The following is a 16,024-nucleotide window of genomic DNA, read 5'->3' on the forward strand; positions in this document are numbered from 1 at the left end:
CTTTCTTCCATTACGTCATGGTGCTCTCCAATTACATAGATAAAACCTCCCTTTAAAGGAAACATCTGCTACCTCCTTAGACACTACACTTTATACATGTGTGACAAGAGATTAAGTCCCTTAATTTTGTGTTACTTACGTGTAAAATAAATCAATATTTATAAATGTAATCAGTAATATTTGCCTCGGACAGATCCCTATTATTATTTCATCTATTTACTTTTGCAGGATGTTGAACTTGCAAAGGCCACGCTTCTGGAAGGACTGAATAATGCAGAAGATGAAACGGAGATGAAAATATACCTTCTGTCTTTGAAGAATGCTCAGCTCCCTGAAACTCTCCCCATTGTACTTCAGTATGCAGCGGAGCACACGGGGGTAGTGTGCAGCACCGCACTGTCTGCTCTGCAAGGCTTCCCCGCAGAGATTCTGTCTACACAGGTATAGAACCCCACCTGCATGCCAGGAACAGTTAGATTGTGCTGGTTGTGTTAAGAATTATCCTTTCTTCTTATGTGCTCTTCTTACTTCTTGCCTGGCTGGCACAACTGCGGAGAGTAGCTATTGAGTACTTTGAACCCCTCTGGATAGATTTATAGTGAATCTGTCAATCAAGCGCACAACCACCTTTAAAGTCACAGATCTGTCTAGCAGAGTGTTGGGGAACTTATAGTACAATTGATAATATCAAGAAAGTGGAATATTTTTCATCTGACATCTTTAAAATGATGTAATGTTCAAGGATCGCTTGTCAGTGGCTGGAAAAAACAGGAGGCTGACAACCCATAAAGACCTAACACTTTTTACACTTCAGTCTGTGTACAGTCAACAGCGTGAAATCTGTTTTATGTTGTGGCAACCTCTCGGGACAAAAAGACAGCTCTGTTCTTGTATTGAATTGTAGTTTGCCTTGAGAAGTGTTAGGTTTGTAGAGTTTTCAGCCTGGAAGTAAAATGTTATTTTCCAATTTATAAGCAGCAAATGGAAAATTTAAAAAACTTACAGATATTAACCCCTTTCCGACATCGGGCATAATAATACGCCAATGTCGGACTCCCTCAATTTGATGTGGGCTCCGGCATTGAGCCCACATCTTTTCCAGCACATGTCAGCTGTTTTGAATAGCTGACATGTGCCTCTAACAGCCGCTGGTGGACTCATGATCCATCCACGGCTGTTGACTAGTTAAATGCCGCTGTCAAACTCTGACAGCGGCATTTAACACGCACTTCCAACAAACGCATCAGAAATCCCGCCTATTGGCACCCGTGTCACATGACCGCGGGTTGCCGAAAAGTTGGCATGACTAGAGGTCTCCAGCTGACCTCTATGGTTGTCATTGCCAGATTGCTATTAGTGCCGCCCGGTGGTCGGCACTCATAGCAAGTCAACATTTCTGCTACATACAGGCGATCTGATCATCGCCTGTATGTAGCAGAGCCAATCGGGTTATGGCAGCTTCTAGTCTCCCATGGAAACTATTGAAGCATGGCAAAAGTAAAAAAAAAATGTTTTCTTTTTTTAAAAATAAATAAATAAAAGTTCAAAACATGATTAGCTAAAAAAGGATATACTTCATATATCCAGGTATTCGCGCTGATACAACCTTGAAAGGATCAGTGAGTTAACAAAAAATGAGACAAAGAATGAAACAAAAAAATGAAAAAATAATAATAATAGAAGTCCGTGAAGTTGAATCATGAATAGTAAAAAAAGGGGGCGCTGATGCAAATGCATATTAATCCTTCACACATTAGTAAAAGTGTCCCAGATATAGTGTGAGAATAGTGACTGATGCTTTTCGGAGACGTCTGTCTCCTTCCTCAGGGATGGCCCCCACCCCCTAGTGTCAGTCCTTAAATACGCCATCCGTATAGTTGCTCATATCCTGCGCAAAATAGTAAAAAAGTACTGGCATGTATTAAAAAGTGATAAAATTTTGGGGGACAAAATATCTGAGCACCCCCGTTTTGTTTATAAAAAATGCCGCAATCTGGGCAATATTATTGCCCCCACGATACAAAATAAACTGCACCTTAAACAAACCACTTTTTCAAAGGATATTTTGAGAGGTTTTTTTCCGTGTCAAAAGTGCAACATGTGCAAACAGGTTCAAACACGGAAACAAAGTAAATTCTGTAAAAACAACAGTAAATTTCCTATTAAGGAATTTATCACCTGCTCCACTACAGGGGTCATATATACCATTACATGCCCTTGCAAAAAGGTATATGTTGGATGCACAAAAAGACCCCTACGAGTAAGAATTAGCGAGCATATTCGGAATATCAAGAAAAGCTTTCTGGGCCATCCCCTATCAAAACACTTCACTGAACATCACAATGGAGCAACAAAATATATGGAGATTGTGGGTATTGAAGAAATAGACCCACATTGGAGAGGGGGTAATTTTATCAAAACTATGTCAAGAGCCGAGACAAGATGGATTTTTGTCCTGGACACTGTCATTCCAAAAGGATTAAATAGCGGTGTTGAACTATTTGGCTTTCAATGAGCAACTATACGGATGGCGTATTTAAGGACTGACACTAGGGGGTGGGGGCCATCCCTGAGGAAGGAGACAGACGTCTCCGAAACGCGTCGGTTTTTGGTCCCTGCCGCCATCCGTAGTTAGCCTCTAGTCACGTGAGCGGTCACATTACGCACTCGCAGGTCCTGCTCCAGCGTCGGCTTCACCACGCGCACGAGCCAGGGAGCCTGCTTACTTACAACGCTGCTACACAGAGTGTGCCTATTTGCAACGCCGCTGCACGTGGACTTCAGAGCAGCGATATACCGTCACCGGCCGGGACATATATCGCTTGCGAGGCTATCTTTCCAGCTGATATATTGATTCATCGTCATGGACTCCCTTTTCGGGTAAGGTTATTTTCAATCATCAGCGCTTTATATTCCAGCATCAGTCACTATTCTCACACTATATCTGGGACACTTTTACTAATGTGTGAAGGATTAATATGCATTTGCATCAGCGCCCCCTTTTTTGACTATTCATGATTCAACTTCACGGACTTCTATTATTATTATTTTTTCATTTTTTTGTTTCATTCTTTGTCTCATTTTTTGTTAACTCACTGATCCTTTCAAGGTTGTATCAGCGCGAATACCTGGATATATGAAGTATATCCTTTTTTAGCTAATCGTGTGTCACAAACAATCTGAAAGTGGTGATTGTTGTATTCTGCAGCAGTAATACTAACCTGGTAATACTTGGCGCCACTCTTCATTTTTTATCTCTTAAAAGTTCAAAGCACCCTCCTTTTGCCCCATTCAAAATAAAACAATAAAACAATAAAAAAAAAAACCATACACATATTTGGTATCGCTGCGTTCAGAATCACCCGATCAATATGAAAAAAGAATGAACCCAATCTCTAAATGGCGTAATGAGAAAAAAAATGCTTTTTTTTGCAATTTAACCGCACTTGGAATTTGTTTCCCATTTTCAGTACACAACATGTTAAAACCAATGGTGTCATTCAAAAGTACAACTCGTTCCTTCCGCAAAAAACAAGCCCTCACATGGCCATTTTGACCAAAAAATAAAAAAGTTATGGCTCTGGGAAGAAGGGGAGCAAAAAATGAAAATGCAAAATCAAAAATACCTCTGGTCGTTAAGGGGTTAAAGGGGTTGTCCAAGACTAACTTTTTTTTTCTACAGGCCTGAAAACTAACAGCTGCTAAGAGCGGCTACTACCTGCCTGTTTTTCCCGACACTGTCACATAGCGGTCACCGACTGCTAATGACGGCCATTCATCTGCTCCACATTAAGGCCTCCTTCACACATCAGTGAATGGGTGCACACACATGTCATTGTATTTAACTGCAGCACCAGCCAAGTCATTCTCCTCAGTTCTTCAGAGTGAGTGGGGTCGCCTCAGGCCAATGCTCATGCTGATAAGCAAATGTAGCACAGCTGGATTACAATGTGGGACACTCTGGATTCTTTCACATTCCGACAGTTTAAAGATGTTGGTTTTTTTTTGGCTTATTTACATGGGACAATGGCTTCAGGGGATTAGGTGTTGAGATGAGTGTAATGTGAATTTTTATTTTATTCTTAATTTTACACTCAGTGTAGACAAGGGGGGCTGAATAAAACTCTCAACATTGTCCCATGTTCTCACTGATGATCATAGGGAGAGCTGTTGTGAACTCTATTTCTGGGCTCCCTCTTGTGGTCACAAGTGGTACTGTGTGAGTGCTGTCTTTCTGCAGGTTTGTGACTGGCATCAGCTGTCTCGTTATCTGTGGGCTGTTTTTCTATTTAAGCTCACTTGGACTCTCAGTCTATGCCTGCTGTCAATGTATTCAGTGCTATTCTGATTCCTTCTGACTACCTTGCTCCCAGTCTCTTCAAGAGAAGCTAAGTTTCCATTTTGTTCATTTTTTGATCATCAGTGTTCTATTTGTTTCTTGTCCAGCTTGCTTATATTTTATTTCCCAGCTTGCTGGTAGCTCTAGGGGGCTGAGTTTCTCCCCCCACACCGTTAGTTGGTGTGGGGGTTCTTGAATTCTCAGCATGGATATTTTGGTAGGGTTTTTTGCTAACCGCACAGTTCGCTATCTGTCTTCTGCTATCTAGTATTAGCGGGCCTCATTTGCTGAATCTGTTTTCATTCCTACATGTGTCTTTTCTCCTTACCTCACCGTTATTATTTGTTGGGGGCTTCCTATATCTTTGGGGTTATTTCTCTTGAGGCAAGTGAGGTCTTGCTTTCTCTTTAGGGGTAGTCAGTTTCTCAGGCTGTGTCGAGACGTCCAGGATTTTAGGCACGTTCACCGGCTACCTTTAGTGTGTTTGGATAGGATCAGGTTTTGCGGTCAGTCCAGTTACCATCTCCCTAGAGCTCGTGTCTATGTTTAGTTACTTAGCTAGTATTTCCTGTGATCCCCAGCCACTGGGATCATAACAGTACAGCAGGCCACAAAAGTGTTTAATGCATCGCATGAAGTGGGATAAAAGAAGTCCTGAGTACAATTTTTTTTTTTTTCCTCCTTTGCTGCAGTCTGTCTAGCTTCTGTCATCCCCTTAATCTCTGGGTGGTTTTGAGCTCAGCTGCAGACATGGATATTCTGAGTCTGACTTCTAGTGTGAATCATCTTGCTGCAAAGGTGCAAAATATTCAGGATTTTGTTGTTCATAGCCCTATGTCTGAGCCAAAGATACCTATTCCTGAGTTGTTTTCTGGAGATAGATCTAGGTTTCTGAATTTTAGGAATAATTGTAAATTGTTTCTATCTTTGAGACCTCGTTCCTCTGGTGATTTCGCTCAGCAAGTTAAAATTGTTATCTCCTTGTTACGCGGCGACCCTCAAGATTGGGCTTTCTCTCTGGCGCCAGGAGATCCTGCATTGCTGAATGTGGATGCGTTTTTTCTGGCGCTTGGACTGCTTTATGAGGAACCTAATCTTGAGAACCAGGCAGAAAAGGCTTTGCTGGCTATCTCTCAAGGTCAGGATGAAGCTGAGGTGTACTGTCAAAAATTTCGGAAATGGTCAGTGCTTACTCAATGGAATGAGTGTGCCCTGGCTGCAAATTTCAGAGAGGGTCTTTCTGAAGCCATTAAGAATGTTATGGTGGGGTTTCCCACGCCTGCAAGTCTGAGTGATTCAATGGCTTTGGCCATTCAGATTGATCGGCGTTTGCGGGAGCGCAAATCTGCGCATCCTCTGGCGGTGTTCTCTGAACAGAGACCTGAGTCAATGCAATGTGACAGAATTCTGACTAGAATCGAGCGACAAAGTCATAGACGTCAAAATGGGTTGTGCTTTTACTGTGGTGATTCTACTCATGTTATCTCAGCATGCTCTAAGCGCTTAAAAAAAATCACTAAACCTGTCACCATTGGTACTATACAGCCTAAGTTCATTTTGTCTGTTACTTTAATCTGTTCTTTGTCATCCTACTCGGTTATGGCTTTTGTGGATTCAGGTGCTGCCCTGAATCTTATGGATTTGTCATTTGCCAAGCGCTGTGGTTTTGTTCTGGAGCCTTTGGAATTTCCTATTCCACTGAGGGGAATAGATGCTACGCCATTGGCTGAGAATAAGCCTCAGTATTGGACTCAAGTGACCATGTGCATGACTCCTGTACATCAGGAGGTGATTCGCTTTCTTGTACTGCATAATTTGCATGATGTTGTAGTTTTGGGTCTGCCATGGCTGCAGGCCCATAATCCAGTTCTGGATTGGAAAGCTATGTCTGTGTCAAGTTGGGGTTGTCAGGGGATTCATGGCGATGTCCCTTTGGTGTCAATTGCTTCTTCCACTCCTTCTGAGGTCCCTGAGTTTTTGTCGGACTACCAGGATGTATTTGATGAGCCCAGATCCGGTGCCCTGCCTCCTCATAGGGATTGTGATTGTGCTATAAATTTGATTCCTGGCAGTAAGTTCCCTAAGGGACGACTTTTTAATTTGTCTATACCAGAACATGCCGCGATGCGGAGTTATATAAAGGAGTCTTTGGCGAAGGGACATATTCGCCCATCCTCCTCCCCTCTTGGTGCAGGATTCTTTTTTGTGGCCAAGAAGGATGGTTCTCTGAGACCTTGTATAGATTATCGTCTTCTAAATAAAATCACGGTCAAATTTCAGTATCCTTTACCATTATTGTCTGATCTGTTTTCTCGGATTAAGGGATCCAGTTGGTTCACCAAGATAGATCTTCGTGGTGCGTATAACCTTTTGCGTATCAAGCAGGGGGACGAATGGAAGACAGCATTTAATATGCCCGAAGGCCATTTTGAGTACTTGGTGATGCCTTTTGGACTCTCTAATGCTCCTTCTGTTTTTCAGTCCTTTATGCATGACATTTTCCGAGAATATCTGGATAAATTTATGATTGTGTATCTGGATGACATTTTGGTCTTTTCTAATGATTGGGAGTCCCATGTGAAGCAGGTCAGGATGGTGTTTCAGGTCCTGCGTGCTAATGCTTTATTTGTGAAGGGCTCAAAATGTCTCTTTGGAGTACAGAAGGTTTCCTTTTTGGGTTTTATTTTTTCTCCTTCTACTATTGAGATGGACCCAGTCAAGGTCCAGGCTATTCATGACTGGACTCAGCCTACATCTGTTAAGAGTCTTCAGAAGTTCTTGGGTTTTGCTAATTTTTATTGTCGCTTCATCGCTAATTTTTCTGGCGTGGTTAAGCCCTTGACGGATTTGACCAAGAAAGGTTCTGATGTGACTAATTGGTCTCCTGCGGCAGTGGAAGCCTTTCGGGAGCTGAAGCGCCGGTTTTCTTCAGCTCCAGTCTTATGTCAGCCTGATGTCCTTTCCAGGTCGAGGTGGATGCTTCTGAGATTGGAGCAGGGGCTGTTTTGTCGCAGAGAAGCTCTGATGGCTCTGTGATGAAGCCTTGTGCCTTCTTTTCAAGAAAGTTTTTGCCTGCCGAGCGGAATTATGATGTTGGTAATCGGGAGTTGTTGGCTATGAAGTGGGCATTTGAGGAGTGGTGACATTGGCTCGAGGGAGCTAGGCATCGTGTGGTGGTCTTGACTGATCACAAAAATCTGATTTATCTCGAGTCTGCCAAGCGCCTGAATCCTAGACAGGCTCGTTGGTCGTTGTTTTTCTCCCGTTTCGATTTTGTGGTCTCGTACCTGCCTGGTTCGAAGAACGTGAAGGCTGATGCCCTTTCTAGGAGTTTTGTGCCTGACTATCCGGGAGTTTCAGAGCCGGCTGGTATCCTCAGAGAGGGAGTGATTTTGTCTGCCATTTCCCCAGATTTGCGACGAGTGCTGCAGAAATTTCAGGCTGATAGACCTGACCGTTGCCCACCAGAGAGACTGTTTGTCACAGATAGATGGACCAGCAGAGTTATTTCCGAGGTTCATTCTTCGGTGTTGGCAGGTCATCCTGGGATTTTTGGTACCAGAGATTTGGTGGCTAGGTCCTTCTGGTGGCCTTCCTTGTCGCAGGATGTGCGTTCCTTTGTGCAGTCCTGTGGGATTTGTGCTCGGGCTAAGCCTTGCTGTTCTCGTGCCAGCGGTTTGCTTTTGCCTTTGCCTGTCCCGAAGAGGCCTTGGACGCACATTTCCATGGATTTTATTTCAGATCTTCCAGTATCACAGAGAATGTCTGTCATCTGGGTGGTGTGTGATCGTTTTTCCAAAATGGTCCATTTGGTGCCCTTGCCTAAGTTGCCTTCCTCCTCCGATTTGGTTCCTTTATTTTTTCAGAATGTGGTTCGCTTGCACGGCATCCCTGAAAATATTGTGTCTGACAGAGGATCCCAGTTTGTGTCCAGATTTTGGCGGATTTTTTGTGCTAAGATGGGCATTGATTTGTCTTTTTCGTCGGCCTTCCATCCTCAGACGAATGGCCAAACCGAGCGAACTAATCAGACGTTGGAAACTTATTTAAGATGTTTTGTTTCTGCTGATCAAGATGATTGGGTGACTTTTTTGCCATTGGCCGAGTTTGCCCTTAATAATCGGGCTAGTTCTGCTACTTTGGTTTCGCCTTTTTTCTTCAATTCTGGTTTTCATCCTCGTTTTTCCTCGGGTCAGGTTGAGCCTTCTGACTGTCCGGGGGTGGATTCTGTGGTGGATAGGTTGCAGCAGATTTGGAACCATGTGGTGGACAATTTGAAGTTGTCACAGGAGAAGGCTCAGCGCTTTGCCAACCGCCATCGCGGTGTTGGTCCCCGACTTCGTGTTGGGGATTTGGTATGGCTGTCTTCTCGGTATGTTCCTATGAAGGTTTCCTCTCCTAAATTCAAGCCTCGCTTCATCGGTCCTTATAAGATTTTGGAAATCCTTAACCCGGTGTCTTTTCATTTGGACCTCCCAGCATCGTTTGCCATTCATAATGTGTTCCATAGGTCTTTGTTGCGGAGGTATGTGGTGCCTGTGGTTCCTTCTGTTGAGCCTCCTGCTCCGGTGCTGGTTGACGGCGAATTGGAGTACGTGGTGGAGAAGATCTTGGATTCTCGTATTTCCAGACGGAGGCTTCAGTATTTAGTTAAGTGGAAGGGCTATGGTCAGGAGGATAATTCCTGGGTTGTCGCCTCTGATGTCCATGCGGCCGATTTGGTTCGTGCCTTCCATGCGGCTCATCCTGATCGCCCTGGGGGTCTTGATGAGGGTTCGGTGACCCCTCCTCAAGGGGGGGGTACTGTTGTGAACTCTATTTCTGGGCTCCCTCTTGTGGTCACAAGTGGTACTGTGTGAGTGCTGTCTTTCTGCAGGTTTGTGACTGGCATCAGCTGTCTCGTTATCTGTGGGCTGGTTTTCTATTTAAGCTCACTTGGACTCTCAGTCTATGCCTGCTGTCAATGTATTCAGTGCTATTCTGATTCCTTCTGGCTACCTTGCTCCCAGTCTCTTCAAGAGAAGCTAAGTTTCCGTTTTGTTCATTTTTTGATCATCAGTGTTCTATTTGTTTCTTGTCCAGCTTGCTAATATGTGATTTCCCAGCTTGCTGGTAGCTCTAGGGGGCTGATTTTCTCCCCCCACACTCTTAGTTGGTGTGGGGGTTCTTGAATTCTCAGCGTGGATATTTTGGTAGGGTTTTTTGCTGACCGCACAGTTCGCTATCTGTCTTCTGCTATCTAGTATTAGCGGGCCTCATTTGCTGAATCTGTTTTCATTCCTATGTGTGTCTTTTCTCCTTACCAGTGGCGTAGGAAGGGGGGTGCGGGGGGGGCGGGCCGCCCCGGGCAGCACAATGCGGGGGGGCGGCACAATGCGGGGGTGTCAGTGGCGTATCTAGGGGGGGGAGCAGCCGGCAGGGGGGCGCAGTCGGGCCGCCTAAAGCGGCGGTCCGCAGTGTCTCCCCCGGCGGCTGCATTCTGTCACCCCCCGCGCTGGGAGTCAGCTGTTCTCTGTGCCGACTGTCAAGCTGACAGCCGGCACAGAGGAGCTGCGGCGCGCCGGCTCCCAGTGTTCAATTGTACTCGTATCTGTGATGCGAGTACAATTGAAGCTCTGACTGCCGGGTCAGAGCGATGCCAGCAGTGTGATCAGGTCATGTGATCACGCTGCTGACGTCACTCACCTGCGCGGCAGAGCAGGAGATGCAGAGCGGTGGTAAGTGCTCCAGTGGAGCTGAAGACACCGAAGGTGCAGGGGGGGAATTTACTGTGTGGGGAAGGGGGGCATATATTGTGGGGGGGATTTACTGTGAGTGGAGGCTGGAGCTGAAGACACCGAAGGTGCAGGGGGGGATTTACTGTGAGTGGGGATGGGGGCATTTATTGTGGGGGGGATTTACTGTGAGTGGGGATGGGGGCATTTATTGTGGGGGGGATTTACTGTGAGTGGGGATGGGGGCATTTATTGTGGGGGGGATTTACTGTGAGTGGGGATGGGGGCATTTATTGTGGGGGGGATTTACTGTGAGTGGGGATGGGGGCATTTATTGTGGGGGGGATTTACTGTGAGTGGGGATGGGGGCATTTATTGTGGGGGGGATTTACTGTGAGTGGAGCTGAAGACACCGAAGGTGCAGGGGGGGGATTTACTGTGAGTGGGGATGGGGGAAAATATTGTGGGGGGGATTTAATGTGAGTGGGGATGGGGGGCATATATTCTGGGGGGGGATTTACTGTGAGTGGGGATGGGGGGGATTTCATCTGAGTGGGGATAGTGGGATATATTATTGGATTGGGGATATTTAATATGAGTGGAGATGGGGGCATTTATTGTGGGGGGAGATTTAATGTGAGTGGAGATGGGGTATTTATTGTGTGTGGGGGGAGATTTGTCATGGGGATGGGGGGATTTAATGTGTGGGGGAGATCTGAGGACACAAAATGAAGAGCAAAGGGGGAGATGGGGGGGCATATATGAGGAAACAGTATGGGGGATGGGTGCAGACAGCTTGGGGTCAAACAGGGGAATGTATGTGGACACAGTGTGAGTAGCGATGTGAAAAACGTATGTGGACAGAGTACGGGGAGTGAGGGTGTTGGGATGTGTGCATGCATAGCATGGGGGACAGTGTAAGGGGACAGTATACAAAGGAGGGGGAGTGTGATGAGAGAGTACAGTATAAATACTGGGCCCTATAGGGGGGACACAGTGTGAGAGGTCAGTGTGAAGAGGGGTCCGGTATAGAAAGGGGAGGTCAGTGTGAAGAGCAAGTACCATAAGACAGACAGTGTGGGGGTCATATTTTATGCAGACAATATAGTGCGGGGAAATTTTTTATTCAGGAGCATTATAATGACACTTGTATCTTTAAGGGCGTCATGTGGAGACTTTCTGCAAAAGAGCGGAGAAGATGGAAGTCTGCAGAGATGGCTGTGGATGAGAAAACTCATCATGGGATCTGGACAAGATGAAGAAAAGAAGGAGAACGACTCCAGAGACAACGTCATCTATAAGGTACCTGGATGTAAATGTTATTTGTGATACTGACTAACTCTCATGTTTTTATTTATGTTAGGAGCATTAAAGGGGATGTCCAGGTTTGTAATGAGTCTGCAGTCATTCTTTGTGACTGCAGACTTCTGACTTCTCACAGTGCACCCTGCACACTGTCAGGATTCTCTGGTGCTGGCGATTTATATACATGCGGTCACGTGCTGACTAGACATGTGTGGCCTCACTCTATGAAAATGAACTGAGCGAGGCCAGGCACGTCTAGTCGGAATGTGGTCGGAAGTATACAAATCGCATGCTTGTGCTGACATGACTGTCCACCGGCCAGGGAGAATCCTAAAATTGTGCAATGCATTAGTTGTGAGAATTCAGAAGCTGCGATGTCAGGATTCAGCTCTGCAGGTTCCAGTCGTCGACACATGGACACGTCACTCATATGCGATTTTCATACTCATGGTCCTGTAACAACGAGCTTCTCTTCTGCTTCTTTCAGTTTTTCACTGAACATTGGGAGCTTAAGGGAGAGGAGCTCGTCGGTACATGACTAAGTGTGAAAATCGCATACGTTCTAGGGGGGGGGGGGGGGGCGCCAAACTCGGGAACAGCCCCGGGCGGCAAAAGCTCTAGCTACGCCCCTGCTCCTTACCTCACCGTTATTATTTGTTGGGGGCTTCCTATATCTTTGGGGTTATTTCTCTTGAGGCAAGTGAGGTCTTGCTTTCTCTTTAGGGGTAGTCAGTTTCTCAGGCTGTGTCGAGACGTCCAGGATTTTAGGCACGTTCACCGGCTACCTTTAGTGTGTTTGGATAGGATTAGGTTTTGCGGTCAGTCCAGTAACCATCTCCCTAGCGCTCGTGTCTATGTTTAGTTGCTTAGCTAGTATTTCCTGTGATCCCCAGCCACTGGAATCATAACAGAGAGCATGGGACAATGATGTGAACTGTCTTAAGCACTCGGCGCCTGAGAACTGGTACGTGTGATAATGATGCGGCACACGGTTGCCACAGGTATGTCACACTTATGAAAAACACAGACATGGATATCACCGATACTGTTTTTATCAGTACCGGAAATATGAGGACATGTGAAGGAGGCCCAACAGAGCAGCTCTTCTTCTTCTTCTGGGCTGCTCCTTCAATGTGTCGTGACTGCTGATGCCATTCTGATTGACAGCTGCCTCCCCCAGTTAGGCAGCAGAGAGACAGCTGTCGATCAGTCTGACATCTGCAGTCACACCCTGTTAACATGTTGTGTTTTTACTGCATTTTCTTCTGAAATCTCATGCGTGTGCTGCTTATTTTTTCTTTGCGGATTTGAACCTTCAAAGCAATTTTTCAAATCTGCGGCCTTTCAATTCTTTACGTATTTTTGTAGTGTTTTTCATCTACTCAAATGAATGAGAAAAAATACAAATAAACACATCAGCATGTGCATATACCCTAAAAAAACGCATCTGGAAAAGAGTTGCAAGGCTCATGGAGATGATATATATATATATATATATATATATATATATATATATATATATATATATATATATATATATATATATATATATATATATATTATAAAGCTGAATGTGTGTGTGTATGTATGTGTGTGTGTGTGTATGTATGTGTGTGTGTGTGTCTGGGATTGGCATCTGCACCGTCGCAGCTACAGCCACAAAATTTTGCACAGTCACACGTCTGGGCCCCGAGAGCGTCATAGGCTATGTTGTGAGGCAAAATTTTAACCCCGCGTTTTCCAATTCACCAAACAATTTTGCCCCTATCTACATAATGGGGAAAAAGTGAAAGGAAAAGTGTTGGAGGCAAATTGACAGCTGCCAGATGTGAACAAGGGGGACTTAAAGAGTGAGAGCGATGGCGCCAAAGAGTATATACCATACAGTTGTTAAGGTGGGGCCCCGACATGGGATACTCACCACATACGGGGATATGAACACACACACAAAATGCGCCACACACTACCACGTGCTTGAAGACATATACCACCCTCAGCACACATTTCACCACACATACACCAACCTCGCCACATAAAAGTCGAAACACAAAAGTCACCGCTCAAAACTCACCACGCGCAAAATTCGCCACATGCAAAACTCTCTACATGCAAAACTATTCTCACGCAAAACTAGCCACACGTGCAAAACTCACCTCATGGAAAACTCGCCACATGCAAAACTTGCACAAGCGGAAAAATTGCCACATGTACAAAAGTTGCAACACATGCAAAAGTTGCCTCACACAAAACTTGCACATACTCAAAACGCACGACACATAAAACTCGCCACGCGCAAAACTCGCCATGCGCAAAACTTGCTGCACACAACTTGCTACACTTATCTGTCACATGCAACTCGACACACAAAAAGTTGCTACACGCATGTCGCCACACAAAACTCATCTCACAAAAGTCGCTACATGCATGTCGCCACACGCAACTCGACACACACAACTTTACACATGAAACTCGCCCTAAAACACACACAAGTCTGGTATTATCCTTCAAAAATAAAAATCTGATTAATAAGCAGACAAACTACATGAGCAACAAATGTACCATATAGGAAATACGGCAGCTGTCAGTCACATGACCTGTCTATTATGTGTATGTGTGAGTTAATATATACTGCCAGGGGGGAGGGCTTCCTGTTGGCTGGGGATTTATCAGGCTGCCAATTTAGCTTACAAATACTGAGGTAAAAATACTGACCAAAGAACGTGTGAACGTGTGAACGAGGTCTAATACAGGAGGAATTGACATACAGGTACATACTATATAGGGAGGTGACACACAGGTATATACTACATATAGGAGCAGATGACACACAGGTATATACTGTATACAGGAGATGACATACAGGTGTATACTATATACAGGAGGAGCTGACATACAGGTATATACTATATACAGGAGGAGATGACATACAGGTATATGCTATATATAGGAGGAGATGACATACAGGTATATACTATATACAGGAGGAGATGACACACGTATATACTATATACAGGAGGAGATGACATACAGGTATATGCTATATATAGGAGGTGATGACATACAGGTATATTCTACATACAGGAGGAGATGACACAGGTATATACTATATAAAAGAGGAGATGACACATAAGTATATACGGGAGGAGATGACATACAGCAGGTATATACTATATACAGGGGAGATGATATACAGGTATGTACTATATATAGGAGGAGATGACATACAGGTATATACTATATATAGGAGGAGATGACATACAGGTATATACTATATATAGGAGGAGATGACATACAGGTATATACTATATACAGAAGAGATGACATTCAGGTATATACTATATATAGGAGGAGATGACACATAGGTATATACAATATACAGGAGGAGATGACATACAGCAGGTATATACTATTTACAGGGGAGATGACATACAGGTATATACTATATACAGGGGAGATGACATACAGATACACACTATATACAGGAGATGACATACAGGTGTATACTATATATAAGGGAGATGACAAACATGTATATACTGAGGGGAAAATGAGAGGTGTGAGGTGAAAATGAGAAGTGTGAGGTGAAAATGAAAAGGTGTGAGTGCAAAATGAGAGGAGTGAGGGAAAATAGTGGAGAAATCGGAAAATGACAGATGTGAGGTCGAAATGACAAGTGTTGGGGGGAATGAGAGGAGTGAGGGGGGACTGAGAGGAGTGAGGGGGAAAATGAGATGTGAGGGGGAAAATGACAGGTGTGATGAGAAAATAAGAGAGGTGATGTGCTATAACTATGCCCAGGCAACGCCGGGCTCTTCAGCTAGTGTATATATATATATATATATATATATATATATATATATATATATATATATATATATATATGTTACTGTAAAAGTCAGAAGGACGGTAAACCTAGGATTTACCGGTCAATCTGGACATTCACCGAGGCCTTCGGTAAAAGCTCAAAATGAAAAGTAAAATTGGACTTTTACCGGTGAAGTCTTGGTAAATGTTAACATTTCTCAACAGCGTTGGTAAAAGTCAGAAATATCTGGTGTGAAGATGGAACATCTGACTTTAACCAAGCGCAGTTGCACTGAAAACCCCAATAGGCCTGCAATATGAAACTGGGGAAATAAGGAATATGACAACGACGTTGCCATGTATATGAGCCCTTAATAAAAATCATTTTCCCAAATTAATCACTTGCAATGAAACTACTAAATCCAGAGAAATATTTAGTTCCACAGTTGATACAAGAAAAAATAAATAAAATAAAAAAGATATGTATCTATATTCCCATTAAATTAATAATAGTACATAGCAGAGGTGTCAAACTGCATTCCTCGAGGGCCGCCAACAGGTCATGTTTTCAGGATTTCTTTAGCATTCCACAAGGTGCTGGAATCATTCTGTGCAGGTGATTAAATTATCACCTGTGCAATACAAGGAAATCCTGAAAACATGACCTGTTGGCGGCCCTCGAGTAATGCAGTTTGACACCTCTGGTACATAGTACAAGCACTGGTAAAAAAAAAAAAAAATTAAAATGGAAATGTAAAACATTGAAAATATCACCTATGCCCAGGATAGAAGATCTTTTTTTTATTAGTGAGGATCCACCCACATGCGCCACAACACTCTAGTCATTCAAAATGGGACTGAG

General features: G+C 44.2%; 1 protein-coding gene across 1 annotated transcript in view; it reads left to right on the plus strand.

Annotated features, from left to right (window-relative positions):
• Positions 1-16,024, plus strand: part of LOC143770062 (microsomal triglyceride transfer protein-like) — a 225,019-nt gene that overhangs the window by 191,675 nt on the left and 17,320 nt on the right. Inside the window, exon 11 of the mRNA XM_077259303.1 lies at positions 229-441. Within this exon, the coding sequence (XP_077115418.1) occupies positions 229-441 (213 nt within the window). The remainder of the gene's footprint in view (positions 1-228; positions 442-16,024) is intronic.

Source organism: Ranitomeya variabilis, chromosome 4 (genome assembly GCF_051348905.1).
Source record: "Ranitomeya variabilis isolate aRanVar5 chromosome 4, aRanVar5.hap1, whole genome shotgun sequence".
Classification (NCBI taxonomy): domain Eukaryota; kingdom Metazoa; phylum Chordata; class Amphibia; order Anura; family Dendrobatidae; genus Ranitomeya; species Ranitomeya variabilis.